At 39.0% G+C, this 24,136-nt stretch overlaps 1 protein-coding gene across 5 annotated transcripts in view; it reads left to right on the top strand.

Moving 5' to 3' along the window:
* DLG2 (discs large MAGUK scaffold protein 2) overlaps positions 1-24,136 on the top strand; it is a 973,962-nt gene that overhangs the window by 877,455 nt on the left and 72,371 nt on the right. For all 5 annotated transcript variants that reach the window (XM_041483662.1, XM_041483665.1, XM_041483666.1 and 2 more), the window contains one exon: positions 10,869-10,983. In XM_041483662.1, coding sequence (XP_041339596.1) covers positions 10,869-10,983 — 115 coding nt within the window. The remainder of the gene's footprint in view (positions 1-10,868; positions 10,984-24,136) is intronic.

Below are 24,136 nucleotides of genomic sequence, written 5' to 3'. Positions count from 1 at the left end.
CTGCTGCTTTTCCCTACCTGGATCATCCTAAACAGTTACAAGCAGCGTAGCAGAAAGTCAGAGAGCTGTGGAGTAACCAGCCTGAGATAGACAGATGATAGATAGATAGATAGATAGATAGATGGATGTGCATGCATTAAACTGTCTTTGTGTAAGGAAACCACTGATAAACAAATAACATAAGGATAACAAAGTATTTACTTACTCCAGAGAACAAACAGCTGGTCCTTGGGAAATGCTGTAGATGTTGCCATCCTTATTCTGAGATGTTTGTCAGAATCATGAAAGAATATAAGAAGCCTGGATATCAGGTGGGAAGTTTTCAGCACTTCCATTTTCTATTGATCTATAAGCCTTGCCTGTAACACCAGCACAGCAGGGAGACAGCAGAGATCTGCTTCCTGAAGGACTGACTCTGACATTTTCTTTGTTAACTAAGATTGGCTTGTTTATTTAGCAGAACGGAAATGGGTGGGTGAAGTTGTGTTTTCTCTCTAAATCTGCCATAAGAATCGATGTACAACGGAAAAGAGCAATTTACACAGAGGAACTGTGCTGGGGTAAAAGCCAATTAAGTCAGCTTCAGCCGTGTTCAGCTAGAAGAATGAGTCTACCTGTTTGAGAAGTGGGTGCTCTGAGTGGCCTTCCAACACCTGTGAAATGCCAAAATAGAACTTATCATAGGAAAGTATTTGAACAGTTTGTGCACAGTATTTTAGGGCTTGTTTTTCTGTAAAAGCAGGACTTGGGCTTGATAAAGAAAGCCTTTTCCAGCTGTTTTATGCCATAATGGTGGGATTTGGTGGTTCTGTGAATGATGAGATCAACTATATCAGCAGTAATTGCAAGGCATTTACTGGTATTAAAGTGCTTTTTCAGACATTAGTCCAATTTTGCATGATCTGATGCCCAAGTTAAACAACATTTCTGAGCATTCAGGCCACAGCTATACCCTTCATTTCTAATTAGTGGACAAATGCACAACATACTGCGACGGACTCAAAATATTCCCTATAATAAGCTAAGAGGGATGCAGGAAGCATGACTTACCCTGAGGTAATATATGTATTTGTCTTGTTTAAATTCATTCAAGCTTGTAATGTGCTGAACCATTCCCTATTAGCTGTTTGTATGAGAAACAGTAATTCCCCTTTAATCAGGAAGCTCTAGCAAACTGATACGATTCTGCAGCTGTTCTCAATATTGCCTCTTAGAAAAGATCAATACACAAGAGGTAATGTTTTTATCCATTTTCTTCTTTTCGTTTTCGTTTAGGTTATTTGGGATTGTTTTAAGGGTTTGGGGGCTTTTTTAATGGTAAAAATGGATAGTTTTTTTTCTGGTCTTTGCTGAATTCTTCTTTTTAATTCAATAGAGTGTTCCAGGCAGCCTTAGGAGATTGCTGAAGATATCCTTGACTGGAAGAGCAGCACAGCTGAGTGTAGGAAAGTGGCAGTTACAGGGGGAGGTAGTTTTTTACCTGGCAGATATTGAAATAAAGGAGTGAATCATTTATTAATGGCATTTCCAATGTTAGGAAATTGTATTAATCATAAATTCAAAACAGTTCAGCCTAAAGTATATCCATGTTTATTTTCATAACACTTTTGCCAAGATTCTGTTACTGATGGTCCTTTTAATCTCTGTATTTTTGTTAGTCTGTAAGACTGTCCTGTTCTATGATTAATTACCTTTGGCACTATTGGTATTCTTGCTACTGTTTAATTTTCTGCTTTGGCTTATGATGATTTTAAATTATTTGTGGGTCGAGTTTTTTACTGTCAGCTACAACTTTCATGCTGATTTATGGAATTAATAAAATCACATTAGCTTCCAGATCACTCTATTTTCAGTAAGAAACTTCTTTTTTTCCCTAAAGTCTCTTCTCAGATTTTTTTTTTTAATCTCTACCCACTCTGAGTATATCAGAATTTCATGGAGTATAAGTACAAAGCTAACATACAATGTCTTAGCTATGGAAGTTTTGTGTAAGTTTTCGTCATTCACTTGGGAATTTTGAGCCCTGATTAAGGAATGACTCCTTGTTTTCATTTTTGTCTGGACAGCGGGTGGGTCAGACTGATCTACATTTCCAGTTTTATTTTGAAAAGTTTCACACGTAATTCCTAGATGGATCCTGTGTCTCCTTAGTCGCACTAAATTGCTGTTATTTCTGGAGAAGATGAAGAAGGGTTGTAGCCTTTTTCTCTTTTCCCAGCATGGTGTAGTACAAGGTGGCATCTTCTGCATACAGCAGTGCTGGGGCAGATGCCATCTGCACCAGTGTGCTCCCAGCTCTGTATCCATATATTTGTGTCTGAGTGCTTTCCGTTCTGGATCCGTCACACTCAGCCAGGCTAGTGTAAATACAGTACACAGGCTAACCCCATCCATTTTTATTGAAAGGGATTTGGGAACACTCACATGAACCATGTAGCTGACAGGTGAAACACTCAGGAGGAAATTTATAAACAGCTGAAGGCAAGTAGGAATCATTTGCCATCATTTACAAGTCTGAAAAAGAGGAATATGTACCCAATGTAGTTACAGGGTTAGCTAAGAATATCAAACTGCCTTCCCAGTGTTGCCAGGCCTAGGAAACTCCACAATTGGTCAGCTCTGTGTTGTTTCTTTGTGCCAGCTCATATCTTAAGCAAGCTAAGCCAGCATCTTTGTTAAGATATCAGTGTAATATGCTCGGCTCCCAAGAAATGGAACTACACTTGGTTAAAAGCAGAAGCAAGATAAAAACAATGAAGCAAAAATAATAAGTAACAAATGCCCCAGGGCAATGGTTGTGGATGGGGAATTGTGGAAATGGAATAAATGTCTGAAAATATGGTCTTCCAGCACTAGCCTGAAGTGACAAAGTAGCTGAATAAATTAGCTTAGCAAGTAGGTTTTGTTCCTTTAGAACATCTCACATAAATATTTGTTGAAGAAAGAGGATTCCAAGGCAGGGAAGTGCTGCTTTTTTTTTTCTTTGCTTTTTTTTTCCCACCTTGACAGAGTCACTTTGTGCCTAAAACACCAGAGATATCTTGAAGTGTGCACTGTGCAAAGCAGTAATTCCTACAGAGCTATCAAGGTTAATGAGACATAAGCTGCTCTGCTGAGTGAGCATAGCTGTACAAGTTGGATGCCAGGGCTGAGGAGATGCGTCCAACTTTTCCAAGATTTCACACTGTGCTGCCAAGGCAGACCACGCTTTTTATTTGCCTTGATCCTTCTTGGACATGTGTACACACAACATTATGCAAAATGTTAGCTCAGTCTGGGCCTCAGGGAACTTGAAAAAGTGCCACAAATAGTGCTGTTTAGTTCAGGGTACATCAGTCAAAATAACAGGGAGGTGATTTTTTGAGAATGCAGTAAAATTCAGTGCAGGATAAAGCTCCTCAAAGTCTTGTGAGGGGTTATTTTCAAAAGATGTTGAATTGCTTGCAGTTTTCTTCAGTGGTTGGAAGAAGCTGCAGATGTTTCCATCCAAGAAGGTCCAAGATGACACTTCCTGTAGCAAGGATAGGCTTTAAGGGAGCAGGTAGAATAACATCTCAGTAGGACAGTCCTTCTTGCTCACTAATAGCTTAATTTATTTTAGTACATCTCTTTCATTAAGAGGAAGAGATTCTTTGAATCTAAAACTTGTAGAGACTGCTTTGGCTTGGAATTATATTCCCTGTGACTAGAAGTAGGACATGTTATTAGTCTCCTGAAGGTATCATGGAAGGAAGATGTATTTTATGGGGTATTTCTATTTGCAACTAACACAAAATGAGGGCTGTATCTAATGGTGCAATACATGGGGAAAGAGTTATATTCAGTAACAAAGCAAAATAAAATAAATTCAGTGGTGATATTAAGGCAATGAATCCAGCTGCAGATCAAATCTATAGGGTGAACTTTTAATTAGAAGACAGGCTGAAATGTAAATACCTGTGTATTGATAAGGGAAGACAACCACACAATATCAAAGAATAAAGACATTAATAGCCCTACTGTGCTGAAGTTTTAAAGGGAAAAGCAATCAGTAAAATCAGTAAAAATGCCTGTTTCATTAATTTTGAAAGGTTCCTGAAAAAGGATATGGAAAATATTTCAATAAAAGCAGGTAGATGAAGTCATAAAATCTAATAAAATGCAAATATGTCTTCTCTTCTCCAGTATTGAAATCTGTGGTTTTCATTTCCTTTGAGACAATTCAAGGAAACTTTATGACTGATAAGAAATAGCAGCATCACTTGTTCTGTTGTGCAGTGCACCATGAATGGAGCAAGGCTTTTTGAACAGCACTTTCTCCAGTCAATAAGGCCAGTGCTGCATCAAAATTGTGCAGTTGTTTCCTGTTGAGTCATGAATTTAGCTGACAGTAGATCTAACTGATTTTTTTTACTTATTAAAAGATAGTATTGACAATAAAACATAAAATCCAAAGCCAGCCTTGTACAGGGCTATGTCCCTGGCAGTGGCCAGCATCAGACATGGCAGAGGCAGATAAAAGAACCAAAGATACAGTGAACTGTACTGCTTGTTTGTTTTTTTGTTTGTTTTTATTTTCTTACAAAATTACCAGAGATTACCACAATGATTTTTCACCATCATTAACCTGCCGTGTGAACACTTGCAACATCAGGCAGCTATAGAATTGAACGCCTAATCAATTAAAAAGGATACTTTCAGCCAAAAAATTGACTCAAATATTAAAAAAAAAAAAAAAAAACCAAAAAAAAAAACAACAACAAAGAGAAGACATAAAATACTAGCATGATCAGTTCATGCCTTTTGCACACACTTTCACTTTCCATGTGTATTACAGTAGGTTTAGAGGCTTACAGGGCTGTGGGATGCTGGGCCCTTGGCAGGCGTAGCCAGAGACACAGTGATCATCTAGCAGCCATATCTCTGCCGTAGCTGTCATCATGTGATGAGAGTTACTCCTTCTGACTCACACAGCTTCACACTGGAAATCTGTGGAAAAGCAGAACCAGACCCAGTACTTGGAAGTCTTGATGCTGGTCTGCTCATCTTCCTCTCACCTCCAAGTATAAACCAGTGGCAACACTGTGGGCAAAGGACAGAAATGGAAGAACACTCACTCTAGGAAAAGATAAAAAAATCTGGTTTATTTTTTTAAATCTTACACTGTTAAGCCAGGACACTTGCTAAGAGGAGGTAAAGGAAAAAAACACTTACATAAATAGCATCAATAATAGCATCATAATCATAGTGTTATGCACGTTGCTGTCTCAGATGTCCAAGGCAATAAGTCCATGACACCATACAGTTTGTCTTCCCATAAATAGAACAGAAGCTGGCCTGAATCCACTGAAATTATGACCAATTGATATTCATAGAGAAACTGGTCTGGCAGATGTTCCTTTAGTATAGTTTCTAGAGCTACTCAACATACCTTTTTTGAGGTCTCTAATTAATGCCTTCCTGGTTCGCTTGTGTTTTGTGGTTTGGTTGGTTGGGTTTTTTAAACTGTGTAGTCTGTTAAAATTGGACAATTCAACTTTTACCTTCCATTTTTGAATTTCTACTGTTCAGTAAACCTCTTATCATCTAGAAGCAAACAGTGATTTTCCTGACTTACACAGAAAAGCAAACTCTGCTACCCGCTGGCAGAAAGAATTGCTATCTCTCTAAAGGGGCCAGCACTAAAAGTGCTCAAGTGATAAAGACATGGACTGGGCTGCTGAACTGTTATTTTCACTATTGTATCACAGTCAGCATTTCAGTTTCTCAACTATGCTTTACTTGTAGGATGAGGGGTTTTTTGTTACCATGTTCTCTAAATTCAATCAATACTACAATCTTTATTATAAACATAAAAGTGAAAAATAACAGTGGTGTAGCTTTGTTAAATTCCACAACTTTTTCTCATAGAAAAGCTGCAGAATATTTATTCATTTAACATAGCTAGTCTTTATGACCAAAAAGTAGCACCAAGCCATCAGATATAATATCTTCATCTTTGCTATTTTTATATTCAGAAATTAATCGATTTTGAGGTTTACTTTCTCGCATTCATTTTTTTGGCTCCCAAAAGCATCAAAGACTTCCAGGACCTTTCTTGTGTTCTCAAGTATTTTTTGTATCCTCAGTATTTTAGGCTGTTTATGAACTCATTTTAAAAATTCTAAAATGAGAATTTCAATATACTGCTTGTATTAATACGAGAAGTTCTTGCTCCATGTATATGAAAGGACATCACAGCAAAACTCATCCCAAACTGTCCTTATTGCCTTTACATCCATCACAAATCTCACAAAGTCATGGTATTTGGAAAGACTCATGATACATGAAGAGAATTATGTGTTAAGTAATCAGACTCACAAAAGTTCACATACCAAGTCTGACCATGGACCACCAAAGAGAGTCAATAGGGAGCTCAAAAGGGGGTGATGTCTGTGTGTTAAAACAATTCCTTTCCACCACGTAGGGCCCCACTTGCACAGTGGGTAGATGAGTTGGCAGAATTTTAGGTATCTAAATCATTTCACCAGTAAAACTTTGGCATCTGCATCAGCTGAGATACCAAAGTGAATTAGTCAAGATTTTGTAGATCACAGTTTTTTTGATCTTGGCCAGCTAAACATGAAGTATATCACTCTGGATTTGAGGTTTTAGATGTTTTTTTAACAGGGCTGGCCATTTGCCTTGCTTTGATTTCTCAGTATGCGAGCTAAGGAGAGGCTTCAAGGTGTTTGAAGTTTACTCCCAAAGATCTATCCAGACCTTTCAACATGTCCAAGAGCTTTGGAAAGGAAAGGATTGCGTCAATATTTGAAGGTTAGAATTCGTATGAGTCCCAGGTATAGCACTTGGCAGGGTGTTGGAATGAGATGAAAAGGAAATCACCAGCTCCCTGACTTTATTCAGTCTGTTTATTTGCCTGTATGAAGCTGGCATTAGTTATTCAAAGTGGTGTCTTTATTTGATAAATGTGCTGGTTTAGCCTTGGTTGGCTTGGGGGCACTTCACATTGTAGCCATTCAAGCTGACTCTTCTCTGTCTCCTCACTGACCAGAGAGTTGAGTGGAGCCAACATTGGAAAACAGACTCGGCCAAATGGGGATTTGCCTGTGGCAGCATTGCCAGAGCCCTGAAAGCTGGTCCTGCTCTCGCTGTAACTGGGACACCCCTAACACAGCAATCTCCTCTCCCACATTCAGTGCCACCAGCTCCACCTCTCCAGGGGAATGGGGTCCTATCAGTGTCTTTGGCACAGCCAAATTCAGGTCTGCCCAGACTGCCATGAGCCCTGGGCCTCCTCTAAACTGGTGTATGAACAAACACTTCCCTCCACCCTATTTTCCTTGTTTTTTACAGCAGCAATCCCAGAGCCACAGGCCAGTACAAACCATTGTATCATCAGTTCTGACCCCAGAAATAATATAGGTTGCAGTTTGCTCACCCATTTGCCTTTCTAGCCTAATGTTTGGTTTTATCAGTTCCTTAAGCTACCAGAGTTGTTAAGCCATTACTGCATCAGGCAACAGGTAGGAACTTTGCAGATGGATTGTAGTAAATTTGGGAAGTTTTTCTAATGAAGCGTTCCAGTAGTAACGTGTTCTTTGTTCTCCCTTTCTTCAAAGAGCATGAAGTTAGTGAATGGGCTTTGACTGTGTATTTTGTTAGTATGTCACAACCTCAGTGTCCTTTTAATTGTGTAGGAGCCTTGAAAAGTGTGTTATTTAGATGCAGTGCTGAATTTGAGGGAAGTATGAAGTGCTTTTCTGGACTTTAGCACTGTCCTTTTTCACACCTAACAAATGCAAAGCTATTAGGAGACAGCTCTCCTGGCATGACCCAACGTACAAAGAAGTGTTAAGAAAAAAGGAATCTTTCCCAGTAGGCAGAACTATCACAGCAGTTCTGATGGCAGAGCATCAGTGTTTCTTTTTCTGTTCACATTTCAAATGCATCTGTCACTGTAGTATCTAGGAATCAGTAGGAGAGCTAGGAGGACTGAGATTAAAGAAACTGATCTGAGCTAATTTAAATACTGCCTGCATTGATGGTCATGCAATTTTTGGCCCAGGCATTTGACAGGAAGAGGGGACAAGGGTACATTTCAGTATTTTTTACCAAAAAAATGTTAAGAAGATACAGTAGGAAAATATAGTCCCATAAATTTGGGTTTTTTCAAATTGTCTATGTATTTAAATCCATAGCTAAAAACATCTCAAGAAACAAAGTAACAGAATATTATTAGTACTTCAGTAATTTTTGGTATCAAGCAGGGAGGAGGACCTTGAAACTTGAGCTTCCACCACACACTTATTAGGTAATTTTTAATGCATCTTGTGGTTTCATGAGATCTCCCAGAAAGAGAGACATTCTTGAACTCAGAATAAGTTTACCAGCAGTTGAAACTGGTTAAATTACAAGTGTGCTCTAAAGTCAGAACACAAGCAATATCATCATCTGACCAAGCTGTAGTCATTTGAGTATCTGATGTTCAAGTTGCAAGTAGCTGGGTGCTGTGCTAGAGAAAATCAGATTTTCAATCCTCTCTTCTCACTCTCCAGATTGGTGTCTAAATCTGGGAGTTACTCCCACACCTTACATAGTCAGCCTGCCATGGGGATGCTTATTAAAGGGAAAGTTGCTCTGCTGTAGATCATTCATATCCTTCGTGCTCCCCAGATGTAAAACATTATAGAGGCTGAATTACACTGTATGTTTACTGTCTTCTTCAGTGTTTCAACCATAAAGGAAAGAGAGCTAGTAACTGGCCTTAGATTGTAATATTCTGTCTATTTGTGTAGGACTGATACTGTATGAGGAAGAGATATGCAAGTCTTGGTCTTCAAGATCCCCTTTCCTATTTGCCAAGAAGAAATCTTAGATTTGTTTTAATGAAATATAAGCTAAACAAAGCTTTGCTCAGAAGATGAGTATTTACTAAATAAATTCTAAAGTAGGAGATTAGAACAAATATGACTCACATAGAGCAAACTTAAATCCTACACTGGGATAAACACTTCAAAACTAAACTCCATTTAAAACAAAAAGACAACATGAGTTTATAGGAGCCTCAGTTCCACTGAAATTTGTGCTTTTAAATCTCTAAGAAGTTTAAAGATGTACTGTAGGTGAAAGAAATGAACAAGAAACGAGCTACAGAATAAATCTAAAATGCAGTCTGCATGTAGGAGTTTCTCTTCTCCCGACACACAGAATTTCAGTTGCAGTCAGTGAAGTCATAGGTATGTGGGAAGACTGAAGAGTCTTATACCACAGCAGTGGTTCCCAACCGACGAGCAAAGTAGCCACTGTCACTTAACAGACTGAGTAGGTAATGCCAAGGAAGCTCAGTGGAAAAGGAGGCAAAATATGTCAAGAGAGGAGGGGAAAAACCCCAAACACAAAACCCCAAATCAAACCATTCTGCTAAGCCAGCTTGAAGATGGCTATTGTCTGTGCAAAATGTGGGATCTTGGAAAGGTCAGGTGTTATTATCCAATGAAAATGTAGAGTGCATGGAATAAAATGAATTAGTTGTTGCAAAGCATCTAGACATTCTGGGAACTGAGCCAGTAAGAACAGCAAATGATCAAACAAAAATAATGCTGAGTTCTAGGAGAAAAATGTGAATGTTGCTGTCTTACAGCATTTTCACATAGCTCAGACAGCAACAAACAAGATGCAGAGCAATGGGTTGTAAATGCACTGTAAAGATTTATTTGCTTAAGCTGGGAGGTGGTGGGATCTGTTGCAATGTACCTCCATTCTTTGAGGAGGAAACTTCTGCTTTAGCCTGCTGGGGGGAAAGGGACCCTTCTTTTGAAGGCATCAGTGAAATAAAACGTTGAGGTGCAGGGAACATCATCTTCTCTTTGCTGGCATCAGTCTGCAATATCTTACTCTTTAAAGTGTCACTGACTCACTGAAATGTATTTTGTACACCCCCTCAGCTTAGTCTTATAGCTCACATCAGTAGATTTCCTGGGTTTAGGTTGAATTATGGCTCTCTGGGCTGGAGGTTCTCATTTTCAAGGAATTAGAGCTTGTCTCCAAAACCCCAACCTTTCTTCTTGCAAACCAAAGCTCAGCCGGCTGAGTCACACGATGAGCAAGGGGAGCATGGCAGCTGAGGGACCACTGATGAGGCTGTGTCCTGTCAGACAGGAGTCTCACCAAATGATATGGCTCCATGCTGCTGGGCAACAGGTCACAACATTTTGCAGAGACACCAATGGAACTATGGAGGTGAACGAGGTGGGGGGAGCAGTTCTGTGCCATTGTTGTGTAGCTTAGGTTTGGAGTTTCTGGGATCACCCAGCCTATGAACGAGATAATGGCTCCACCTATTTAAAAGAAACAGATCCTAAGCCTCATTGAGCAGTGTAAAAAAGGTGGCTGATTGCTCATACAGTGATTTTCCAGTTGCTTTGGGGATAATTTGGCATAGAAATATCTCCTTCATTTTGACGGGATTTTACAATAATTGCTTCACTCATTAATAACCTCAGTCCCACTGACCCTACCAAGGACCCTACCATTGTTTGGAAGGAGGAAAGATACAGTGGAAAACTGTTTTCAACATCCTTTCCACAGACTGGAAGATAATTGTTAACACACTTTAAACTTCCTTTCCTTTCCTGAAACTGCAGAACTGTGGGTCTAGATATCTGATTCCTCACCTAGCCAGTGTTGAAATGTTCAGGTACCACAATAAAAAGGGCATATATTTACCTAAGATAATACATAAATTCAAGGTTCTCTTAGACCTCCATTTTCAAGATGTGCCTTACACTCATTAATTTAATGTTAATTTGCATTTAGCAGCCCTAATGATTATATAGGTCAAGAAAACTAAAATATCTTTGTTCTCTGGGGTTTTCTTATCTCCTTAGAGTACGCTCGATTTGAGGCAAAAATCCATGACCTGCGTGAGCAGATGATGAATCACAGCATGAGTTCTGGGTCTGGCTCCCTGAGGACTAATCAGAAGAGGTCACTGTATGTCAGGTAAGCAGGAAGAGCCTTCTCCTGGGAATATGTCAGCAGCTACCTTGCCTGTGTCTGACTTGTGTTGGTTTGGCACGGTGGGAAAGAAGTCTGAGGAACTGCTTTGAAATGAGCTGAGAAATGCATCCATCCTACAAGCACAGCATCATTAATGAGGAAATCGGATAAAAGCCCTATTTGCCCTATTTGACCATTTCAAGTAATGTGCAAAGAGCATTACACTTTTATAGTGATTTGGGTTTATGAAATGAACATTTCTTAGCTCTGTCAATATCTGAGATGGATACTGTGGAGTAACGACACATTGTGTTTCTGTGTGAGGTCCTGCCCAGACATGGAACGAGTGTTCTCAGGAAGAGCAGCTTTGTGCCAAAACCTTTTCCTTGCAAAACACAAACTCCTATACGCTATTCTAAATGCATGGCAGTCTGCTACTATCCGCTCACATACGTTTACCCTTCTATCAGCCTCTGCTGCAAAAAATTTGCCATCTATGTAGCAAGACCAAATGTGCAGATGAGATGGTAAACAAGCTGCTATCCATAGCTTAAATGGGGTGGTGAATAACAAAGGAATTACCTTTGGCACATGTTGGGAGCAGTGGTTGTAGTTTCACCTTGACTGTATGAGTCTGTTGCCAGAGTGGGTATTGCCCAATTGCCCCAGCAAAATTCTTGCTGTCACTCTCCCCTTTTGGGACTCATGGAGACTATGGCACTCTGTCAAGTATTTTAATAATCTTAATAATTATGCTTCTCTAGGCTTTCATTTTCATTCTCCCCTTTGTCCCCTCTATGGTCCCCATGCTCAGCATATAATTTGAAACTCCTGACAATCATGAAGTAGAGGGAAGCAATTTGTCAGCCTCTAGGCAGTGATAATTATTCACAGGGGAGCTAATTCAGGTGATAACATTGCAGAGATCCAATTAAGGCTAAATTCTACATTTTGTCATTATGCTCTCAGCGTGAAGGAGTAAGGTAGCAGAGAAGGAAGGGAAAATTTTAATGTTAGCATGAAGGGTCTTGTTCTAATGGGCAACAACCACATGGAGCACTAATTGGTACTGCTGTCAGAAAGAGCAATGACTGAAGGGAGATGGATCACTCTTACCAGTGATGTTGCTCTTGGGCAAGGTCAGATTAGAAGTGTTGAAGTTTTCAAGGCATCTCTAATCTTCTCTGACCTCAAGCAGGATTTTTCCAGACCAGAGTGACTTCGTTGTCAAGAGCTTTGGTCAGCTCCCTGCATTTGCATTTTATGAAAAGCTACAATTGTGTGTGCAAGGATGGATGGATAGATCCAAGCTTCCTTTCTTGAGATAAGCCAGGAACCCAAAATGTTGGGAGTAATGGTGTGAGAAGGCCAAGCCAGCAACTGCAGGTTAATTGAGGTGTACACATAAAGGGCTAACACCAGGATCCTGAACACCTTACTGAAGTTTGAACAGCAACAAAGCTTGATCCCTCCTATATGGGCATTGACCTGGGAAGCTCCGCTGAGAACAGAGGCTTATTAACTTGCACTCTGAGCCAAGCTGAGATATCTGTGCTGCATCTGGACTAGCCTAGCTCTTCTGCACAGTATTGCTCTGTGTGCACTGATGAGCCCAGTTTTCTGCTAGTTCATGAATTCTGGCTGTGATCTGTCTCACTAAGCTGCTATGCCCTGGTGCTTCACTGCAGGAGCCTTTGATGTCTTAGCTGCTTATCTAAATGGCACTTCCCAAACCACGAATGCAAAACCTGTTCTTTTATTCCACAGTCGTTCCAAGAAATGCCCCAAACCTCTGAAGCAGAAAGCCACAAAAGCCTCAGTCACTTTTGTTAGTGTTTACTTTTTTTCTCAAACCCACATGGTTGGCTGTGTCCACGTCTGAGCAGCCTGTTTGAGAGGCTCTGTAGCTCACATATTACCATAACGTGTTTGTAGTGCAGTAGCACCTGCAGTCTTGTGCCTGTCACTGTCAGTTCAATTCACATGCACTAATTACAAAGGTAGTTTGTGTCTATGTTAGGCACTCAGGAAAAATAAATGTGGGCTCAGAAACGTACTTGTTTTAAGAGATGAAAATTTCTCATTATGGATACTCTTTACAGGCAAGGCCCATGTAAAAAGCTAGAATCTAGCATTTGGTTTCTATTCTTACAATTCAAGACATTTCTGTTTCAATGGATTATTTTAGTCAGCATGTGCAAGAGAGCTAGAGGCAAATGACCATATGTTGTTGTAAATCTCTAGCTGTAATGCCAAGTTTATGATTCAAGTTTGCTGTTTTCCTTTCTTTGGGATATAGTGATTTTGCTGTCCCTCACTGAATATGGCAAGTATGGTTATTTTTTAACCAGAAAGCTTAATTGAAGGAAATCACTATATTCTAGGCAACACAAGGAAATCAATTAAGATCCAGATAAGTTGTAATAGTTGAAAATAAGTGTCATTACCTGCTCATAGAAAAGCCAACAAAACAGGATGAGAAAAAGTAAAGCTACAGTTGTGCCAGTGGATGTGGGGTTTGTTGGATGCAGGGATTTCTTCTTTATCTTACAGTCTGTGATTTCCCCATCCAGCCCCTACTAAAAAAACATAGCACTGAGATATGTGAAAGAAGCTATATTCAGTTAAGTGAGACAAAATGTAGTATAGAGTTAAAGGGTTGAATGTAGGACCATAAGTAGGTGGCTAAAAGCAATTAAAAGTCTCACTTCAGTAGTTGTAAACAACACAGGAAGGAAATCAAGATTTCCTTGTTCAGAGAAATTGTGTAGCTCTCTGGCATGATCTTCTATCTCTGCTTACTCTGGTATTTCAGATTTGTATTAATTTTTTCTTTCTTTTTTTCTATCTGTCTCTCTGACACCTCCTGGAATATTTCCCATTAATTTCCTGGATTCTTTTTTTCAGTATTGTCTGTTGCTTTTTTATCGCAGACCCTGTGTCTCTGTTTGGGATGTCATCAGAGAGTCCACAACACTAAAGGCAAAATATGAGTCTCCAGGGAAGAATGGAGCAGTAGGAAATATTTCTAGTCCTTTTGGGAGCTCACAACCTCTTTGTCACTAAATGTGTTGAGGAAAAGAAATACAGAAAGAAATGCAGAAACTGGGAGAATGGATAGGAAACATAGAAAATGTTATTATTCATGCTTTATTTGGTGGTGAAAGAATTTAAATTGAATTCACTAACTGCAACAATAGGCTAAAAAAAATCTGCTATTATCATTTTTAAGTCATTGGAATTCAGTCATCAGCTCATGATCAACCAGTAGAATAAACAAACACATCACCAGCTACACATTGTGCTATATACATGCATAGCAGGGCCTTATGCAAATTCAGGTCTTCCTTTTTGTCTTTTTAGCTCAAGGTTTTAAAATCTGTTCTCGTAAGATTATATATTTCTCTGTCTTGGTATAAATACATGCTTTGCTTTGTCCTTCTAGGTCCATATCAGTAGTCAAATTTCTAGGTTACATATGGGTACTGTTGCTACTCCTAGGAAATGCCAGATCATGTTATTTAACTCACAGGCTATGGAACATAGCCTTTTGAAGAGTTAAGCATCAGAGAAATACAGTTCTTTTAAAAGTTTGGTGAATTGGAGTCACTGAAACTTTAACTTCCAAACTTTGGACAAAACAGAGCTTAAGCAGTTTTCCTGTTGTTTTACTAGATTATTCCTGAGCTTAAAGTACTTGTGTTAGATCTGAGGATAAGAGTAGATGCTTCAGTAATTGCTACTGCACATGAAAAGAAAAGGTTTTATGGAATTATCTGGCACCCAAACTGCCATCTTAGTGTCTGGTGTTGGTTTACAGATGAAAAGTAGTGAGATACGCTTAGCATAGACAGTCACTGCACCATTCAAGCTTTATTCAAACCAGACAACTTCTGAAATAATGTTTATATTTAAAAATTCCAGTTGTCTAAAGCCACAAGCAGGCACCGTGGAGGTGTATTGCTCTGCAGAAATAACTCTAAAGCTTCACACCCTCCAACCCTTTCACTGCCACTTCTCTGTTTAAAGTCTGTTCAGTACTGTCAGTGAGGTGATTTCACCTCATCAGGGCTCCTTGTTGCCATGTATGAAGGGTTAAGTTTACTGAAATGCAGCTGTTTCAGCCTCTGCACTACTTTCAAATATATCAGTACAAAATGAATGGTACAGTTGGCTGTAAAGGTGGGGATGGAAATCAGGGCTGGGACAGGACTGGATCCAGCTGCAATGTCAGAAGAAGTTCTGCAGCTGCCTCTCCACTGTGCATGGAAAAGCATTGCAGTGGGAAGTGAGCCCACTGTTCCAAGGCTCTTCCCAGTAAGATGAAGATGCTTATGATCAACCTTTTTATTTCCAGCCCTTTTTATTTCCAGTCCAGTCTTTGCACAGTGCACATTTTATTTTATAAAAACTGTGCATGGTGCAAAGGGGTGCCTCTTAGTCCACTACATTTTTCTCTTCTTCTAAATGGAATTATTGCAAAGCATTTCATAGCTGTGGTGGATATGGGCCATACAAACATGCAGTATTATGTGTTAAAAATGTGTGTGTTCTGGTTCATTTCTTATTGAGCCATGAGGAAGAATCTGGAGATTTGCCATCACAACTTAGCTCAGCAAAAGGGAAGTCAAGGCTGAGGTACTTTGGGTGGTTTACTCTCATTCCGAGCACAATGAACTCTCCATTAGGTATTAGACACCTTTACACAAATTTCCTGAACTTAGAAATTAGCATGTTGCCATTCCATAGAACCATGCATGGTTTGGGTTAGAAGACACTTCAAAGACCATCTGCTTTGAAACCCCTGCCATGGGCTGGGACATCTTCCACTAGAGAGACTTTAATTTTCAAAAGACCACAGAAATTCTCAGTTTTGAAGTTTTCAGAGGTACAATTGAAATTCATTTGAGGCAGTTTGTGAAGATTGAGTCTGATATCCAGGGCTTGTTCCATGCAATGTCTGTTACAACCACCTTCAGTCTCCCTGTCTTCTTTGAGGCAGTGAACCCCCTCAGGCAAGTGAACATCAGGTCAAAGCTGCATGGGCAGAATTCTCCTGTGAATCTGCCCAGCTGGTTGTAATGCAGTCTGAAATCCTCCTGAGAAATGCAATTCTTGGAGACATCATGGTAGTGAAACCTGAACACATGATAAGATCAGACTGGGTGATGGAAAGCTCTAGTATGTAGGTCTGGAAGCAGAAGTGTAATGAAGAGATAATTGCACCACTGTTTTCAGAAGGAGGTACTGAGGAAACCAGAGAGAGGGATGAAATGGCCATGATTAAATACTCATTACAAGGAGGAGAGACAATATTTTTTTGCGAGATGTATGTGTATGTATATATATATAAAAAGAAAATTCAAATAGATATGTTAGAGTTAATTACATGCTATATCTACATACACATTGCAAAAATCTTCACTTAAGCAAGTTGCCTAGTGTCTCTCTTGAGTGAGTGGAGTGCATTTGGCACTTTCAGAGTACAATTCATGTCATCCAGAAGTAGACATCTAAAATTGCTCAGGCGAATCATGCCCTAAAAATGTCTCTTTCTCACAGTTGAGTGGAAGGAGCCTCAGGTGATTAGCTGAGATGTAAACATCAATATTAGAGACACTTTATGTTGTGTGACCTGAATCCCATGTGCACTCAAAATCTTTCTCTTTTTCTCTCTCACAAACAGACGTGTGTTCATATGCATATCCAGAAGCTATAACTTCAAGCTTCTGACTGTTGTCTCTGCATTCTTCTCCAACATAGGTTGGAAAAACCAACAGTCTTGTTTAATTGGGCTGGTTTTTTGCCCACATTATTATTCCCCAGGATTACTTCTGAATTCATTTGTCACTTTAGTTAGCACTGCTGAGGATCCACATACACCCAGTACATGGTCATCAAGCTGGATGAGTTTATGACTTCAGCAGCTGGGAGCATCCAAACTGCAGTTTCTTTCAGGTTTTGCAGTACTGAAAATCACTGAAATACAGATTTCTGGAGAGCAAATGTGAGTGAGCTTGGCCATGCCTGTACTTTAATGGCATTATAGAACTATTAGAATTCCCTTTACTGAACAGTAAGTGGAGGAAAATGGAATTTTAGTACAGTTTTTTCACTTGCCTCAAATTCCTGGGCAATTGAATGGTCCCAATTGTAGCACAGAATGGAAACATGCATTCAGAAAATGTGTCATAAATGGTATAATGCATTTATGGATAAGTGTGGAAATGCTACACACAAACACTAAATTTATGAAATGGCTTATTGGACTTGAAGTTCCTTTTCAGACTGGAATTGTTGGAATGTCACTCATTTTTCACATGTCATGGATAACAAGAGTTTGAATATTCAATTACTACTTTTTAATGGCTCTTTCTCTGGAAATAAGAATCTTTTGTACATCCTTCTGGCACAAATATTCTCCTTGGCTTCAGTGGGAGCTGCTCAGATTCAGAACCAAGGCAATAGTATACATCTTTATTTTTCAAAGCAAGGAGGGTCACTGTGCATGCTTTAGAGACCTTTTCTCTAGGGAGTCATTTAAGAGCTGAACCGTATCTCTGAGTAACTGTTCACCCAGGTCTTCATTAATTATCAGAAACACTGGGGAATTGAGGAGGATGAGGGATACGCTGGAATATAAGAATCACCTAATACAATGGGAAGTAAATTCAGTAGTTTTTATTTATTGTGTTGAATTTCATGTTTAGAGCAAAAGCATCTAGCTTGCAGAACATTTGATGATCTGTAAAATGAAAAAGGAAGATGAAACAACTATTGTTTTTGGCAAAGCAAATCTAATATCTTCTTACAAAATTCAACCTGTTAATGTGCTTAGAGGCATTTGCAAAAGTTACCATGTTCATCATTCTGCTGCTAAGAACAGAGCAAATGAGAAATTTAAAATTTCAACTCAAAATTGAAGAACACAGAATATCTGGAGAGAAACTGTTTTGTTGTTGGTTTGTTTTGTTTTTTAAGTGGCCTCTCACTGTCAGTGGGAACTGTGCTAATTTCACATTTCTTTATATTATTCCTGTGAAATTTTCACAGGTGCTTAACTGAAGTGTCCTAAGACTTACAATGCTGGTGCCACTCTCAGCTGAAAGATGTATGTGAGGATTATTAATCTTGGACTACTCACAACTCAAAGGCCTTCAGGTTTATAGTTTAATGGCAGTTTGGTGCTAAAAAACCACCCTAAAATGTAATGCTGTAAATACAACAATGTCTCACCAATATCCTAGGACTGTGAAAATCGATATATTTGATATATAGTCAGTTGAAACTATCAGCCACCTCACAAGCTATTACAGTTTTTCCTAACAATTACTGCATTTCTTACTCATCTGCTACTTTTTTGCAATGTTGATACTAATGAACAGTTATGGAAAAATGATGTTTGCTTGCAATTCTTCATAACATTTCACAAAGACAAAGCAGTTAATGGAGAGTGAAAACTGAACATGTAAACACATCAGTCAAACAGTCTCATCTCTGCATCTGACATCAGCTCTTTCCTTAACATCTTCATGTTTATCATATCTGCTGCTCTTAGGTGCTGGGTGTGTAATGAGTTCAGCCCATCCCTCCCAGAGATGTGGCACGATGCATCGTTAGCTGCAGCATGAACCAAAGCCCAGCGAGCCTTTTATCAATGGGTGTTTGTCCAGCTGGGTCAAAAAAAACCCAGGAAAAAGTAGATTTATTTCTATGTGGCTGTCGCTTTGCAAATCATTGACTACTTTGTGTTCAAAATTACGAGCTATTTTACACAGTACTGAGCACCTGGAAGGACTGAGCCCTGTGTGAAACAAGCACAGCCCCCAGGAATCTGAGATAGCACATCCTGCCTAAAGTTTAGAAGAGAAAACAGAATATAAAGCAGCTTGCAGAATATCAAAGCCTTTCTTGCCTAAGTCATCTTATCTTTATATTTTCAATAAAACTTGTTTTATTTTAAATAACTGGGTGAGACAGGAAATCATGTCCTCAGTGCAGCATTATTAATGCCTGGTGTGAAACAGCTTTTCTATTAGCAGCTTCAGTAGGCATAAGTAGTACACAGTTTTGGCCATTTTCCATATTGTTCTGTTTCATAAGTTATTAAAATAACGGCCCAGAACAGGTAATGTGCTTGACAGGATGTCTGCTCTACAGAAGCAGCACACCTTTTCCTTTTCTTAGGAGATGCCTTAATAGCTTTTCATTGCACATATATTTTGCTTTTCCGTTCCCTAGAGGGACTGTCTGCTTTCTGCTTCAGAGAGTAGAAAGTGTCAGCTAGAATAATATCCAAGCCAGAAGATGATGAGGTTGAAGATCTTGGCCCCATGTGGGAATAGGATTTGTTTGAAATTTTTATAACCAGATAAAAATTTAGACACAGTTTCAGCCTCATTTCTAAGCAGAAACTCTGAACATGATCCATCAGTGAAGGGGAGGGGGATGTGAAATTGAAGATAAACTGTCTGTGGCTTAAAATGGCTGAAAGTGAATCAGCAAAACATGCATTTAAGCAGTGTCTGTTCCCTGTGAAATAGCACTCTTATCCAACAAATAGTTGCTTATGGTGTTTCCATGTCAACAGCTATAATAGGACACCGTCAGTTTGTGCAGCTCTCCACTGGAAAAGTACAAGACAGTAGCTTAGACCATGAACATAGAGACAAAGGCCTATTGAAATAAAAGCTTGTGTGAATACAGACAAAGTTGGAAATCTAAATATGTGCATTTGCACACAGCACAGTGGTTAATGTGAGAGAAAGAAGGTGCTTGGCCCTATTGAAGAGTCTTCTACCTGAAATCCTATACAGACAAGTCAGAAAGCCACTATAGAACAGGCTCTCCAAATCAGCTGCGTTGAAACAGGACATAACACTTCTGAAAAGGGTAGTGGAAATTTGCAGAGTTCCTTCCAATAAAGACAAATGAGAAGGATCTTTAGTTTCACTGCAAGGAAATCCATCTCTGGGGAGGGAGCCCAGCCAAGTTAAGTGATGAGGCTAAGTGGGACCAGTAGTCTTTGCTGACCCTTTTACTTCTCATTAGAAATAGAAATTATTGTAATAATGCTATGGTGAGCCTGGAAGGATCTGGGGAATTTCCTACCTGAACTGGGGCTCATGAGGAATTCCTCAGGAACTCATTTTAGTCATTCCCTGCCACCCCACTCTTGTAACAAGAAAAAAAGTACTAATCTGGTCCCCCCAGGCTTCATCGACATGATGTTGAGTAAAGCCTGGTTTAGATGCAGCTACTTTACTATTTCTGCTGTGAGTGGTGCCTGTGTGGTGTTGGTCAATACTTGAAGCTGGTGTCCAAGGTGAGCCAGCTCAGTGTGCTAGCCCCAGCAGGTCTTGCACTGCTTACCCTGTGTCTGTCCCTCTTGTATAGGAACAAATGGAGTAAAAAATTATTTCAGAGATTAACATATCCTTCTGTGTGTGTGTATATATATGTGTGTGTGTGTGTGTGTGTGTATGTGTGATCTGCATTCTGCTGTGCCTTCAACTCCATCTCTCTAGTGAAGACTGATTTTGTGTGGCTCATTCTTCTCTTAAAACTCCTTACTCTAATTGCCTTACCTACTAACGTAGCAAATAAAAAAGACTGTTAGAGTTATCTGGTGAAGAGTTTGCCAGATGTTCCTTGCCAAACAGGAATTATAATAATTAAAATAAATTCATCCACTTCCCATAGATTCTACTTCTTACACTTTTTAATTGACCATGAAGGCGACCACATTCTTTCACCCAGTATATTGGGCTGATGAATTACCAAAACACCTGCTTAGCACAGCATAATATCTACTTCTATACAAACCGCTGCTTCTAGAAAAGGCAGGAAAAAGAAAGCTTACAGAAAAAGACACATTGCTGTTTCTGCTCCTACATCTTCTTTCTAGCCGTTTAAAAGGGTCCTGGCATAGAGGGTGGCAGCTGAAAGCTTTGGGAGAAAATTGGGGCAGAAAAAGTTACTTAACAACATAGAAGGCTTTGGGGGTTTTAAAATCTTATATTTCTAACCACTTAGCTTTTAGTTATGTCAGGTTGGAATACTTTTTACCTTAGTGTGCTGCTAATAATACCTGCCCTTCCCATTTCCAGAAAGTATCAATATTTGTTTCACTCTGGGAGCTGGAAAGATCTGTAATCTTTTTCTTTTAAAAAGCACTATCTCTGCAGACAGGCTTTTTCCTCTTGATGTTCTTGAGACATTTTAGAGTCCAGGTAGACGCTGCAGATATCCACTGTAGTAATTACTCCTTTCTGCAGAGACTGTAAGACAATTTGGAGAGAAAAGGATCATAGGTGATCAATGACAAAATAAAAGCATAGCCTAATGGCCATCAAGCAGTATTTTGCCACTCTCTTACAGATGATTCAAGATGCAAAGCTGTATTTCAGTCCTTTCTGCTGTTCCCATCTTTACCCAACCAGCCAGACTTTGTCTGTCATGTTCTATTTTCCTGAGAATACTTCAGGAACTACTCTTGTAAAAGTACAGCTTAGATTTGAAAAATATCCATGGTTTCTTCATAGATTTATGGACAAGGAAACAGATATCTTTGTGAACCCATCTTAAAAACAGATTGAGACTAGACAGTATCAGAACCATTTTCAGAAGCACTGCAGGAAACAAGGTAGAAGCAATGTTTCTGATGGGGTTTGCAGATTCCAAATGCAATTGCCCTTTCAGTATAAGCACTGAAAGTTATTTTTCCTTTTCTATACTGGCTGGCAGAGCATTGCCACATCCATGGAGAGCTATTGTGACAAGAAGGCTCTGCTACAGGGAGAAGCTGTGGATGTAATGTCCCAAGAGATGTCCTGGAAAGTAGATTTACTGTCAGGTTTATTCTGCCCAGTGTTTCTTCCAGACATGACATAACAGACACATTTTTATGACATCCACTTGTAACTAATTTGATAGCAAATTTATCCCATTATGGCACTGGTGTCTGGTCCTGATTTCATACCTGGTCTTCTTTACAGAGAAGAGGATGAGCTACAGGAACATTATCAAGGAACTAGGTTCCTAAAGCCTCTACTAGAGTTATGGGTTACAGCATGACTCCAGTACATGGTGCTTCCTCAGACCTGATTTACACAGGTTTCAGTCTGCTTAAGTTAACCCTGACTAGGCTGCAATTAGGATCATCAGTCTTTTTTCTGGTTTCAAGCCAGAATCATGAGATGTTCCAGGAGTAAAAATCAGAATTCCTCTTTCATCATTGATATTTACATGTGGATTCATCTTGAAAGACTTGTGAACTTCAGCAGACCTTTCAGCAAAACTGAAGTGGACATACATTTTCTTGCTAAGTCTTTGACAATCTCTTCATCTACTTATACTTTAATAAGTAATTAGAACATCAATAAGAAAAGCAAAATATGAGTTAATAGCAATGGACCATGGAACACTTCATATCAATTTCTGAGTTGTGCTTACTATCTGGCCAAATCTAGTGGTTACTGCTAGAAGATGATGGCTCAGTTTGCAGTCCACAGCTCGCCACATCTCCTCCTGCAGGTGCAATAACCACAGATTATTAACTCCCATGCAAAACAGATATGAAACCTGGCAGCTGAGTGTGTTTCACTGGTTTAGTAGTAAATAACTATTCTTTGCTGTAAATCTGACCTCATTCATCAAACGCCTGATAATTTCTTTCAATATCTGGATGATAAGTTTTCTTTTCACACAGGCCAAGAAGGATGACCTTTTTATTATAGCTACTGTGATAATGCAATCATCTTCTTTTAACTGATGATTTTTGGATTGTAGTTTACTTTCATTTGTATTATTGCTCGATGCAAAAATTCAGAATATGTTTAAACAGAACATGCTTAGAAATACAGGGTTTTCTTTTAAATGTCCTCAGTGATCAATTTATCTGCCTTTGTCTGTGTTCAGACACCACCAGCAGATAGTCATTCTTTTAAAAATACTTACCTGTAGGTTTCCTTCAAGAATATCAAAAACAATTGAAAAATTTTGATAAAATTCAACAGATAATTTTGCCTTTAATGAGGATTGCAAAAGCTTTGAGAAAATAAATTTTAAAAGGAATAATGAGCAGACAGGATGTTTTTGTCTTTGAAAGTATGAAAGAATAGGCAAATCGACTGAATTAATAACTTGAAAATTATCTAGTGTAATGCAAGGATCATGCTGAATTTAGCCTGTAGAAAATGGGGTTATTTTCCTCTCAACAGAGTATGAAAGTCCTGAATGGTAGATGGATTTTCAGCTGCTTTAGTTTTAATTTCTCTGTATTGCCATCCTAAAGACATCAGGCTTGGACAGACGTAAGAATATATTCTCTTCTAATGTGGACAGTGTGCAGAAGGATTAAAGTTTCCTTTCCCTAAACTTCTTAGTTACTAAAATTTCCTTTCTTCAGTACAGCAGCTCCTCATTTGCATTAAGATGAGGAAAGGAAAATCCCTACTTTGTTTGTTGGCATTTGAGTTTTAGGCAAGGACACTTCAATTATACTCAGATTTCAGTGCTGCTTTTTTAGGAAATTTTATAAAATATTAAGCTGCTGCAGTTGTACTTGTGGTCTTCCATCTATGGAAGTGCACTACTTACCCCAGCATGTTAAACAAAATTTGCATTCATTTTTCTACTTGCCTTGAGTTCTAAATATGCTCCAGAGCAACTGGGGTCATCAATTTGAAAGGGAATTTTGTTGTCTTTTGAAAGAGCAGATAGATAAGTATATGAAATATGGGAAATTCTCTAAATTTATTTATTAAACATTCCATAATAATTATGTCTTCTACATAATCAGTAAACCCCACCTGCATTCAGTATAACCAGTGGTAACATGGATTGAACTGAGGAGTCATGAACTGCCGTAGTTCAGACAAAAATCTTTATGCTTAGAATTTACTGCTTAGAAGATCTCTGCCTGTTAAAAATATACAAGGAATTTTCCATCCTATCTGAGTTCTTTCTCCAGGAAGATAAGTGTTATCATTCTGGAACTGAGCAGCTCAAATTCTGCCTTGATTTAGGAATAAAGATATACAGCGATATGGTCAGAGAGATACTGGGTGATGCTGGAGCACTACAATGAGCTGTTTGTTCATTGTGGGACACGCAGTTGCAGTTATTGGAGATAAACAGATTTCGAATAAGTCAT

The sequence above is a fragment of the Pyrgilauda ruficollis genome, unplaced genomic scaffold (assembly GCF_017590135.1).
Source record: "Pyrgilauda ruficollis isolate IOZ18807 unplaced genomic scaffold, ASM1759013v1 scaffold60, whole genome shotgun sequence".
NCBI lineage: Eukaryota > Metazoa > Chordata > Aves > Passeriformes > Passeridae > Pyrgilauda > Pyrgilauda ruficollis.
This window is presented reverse-complemented; position numbering and strand designations above follow the sequence as displayed.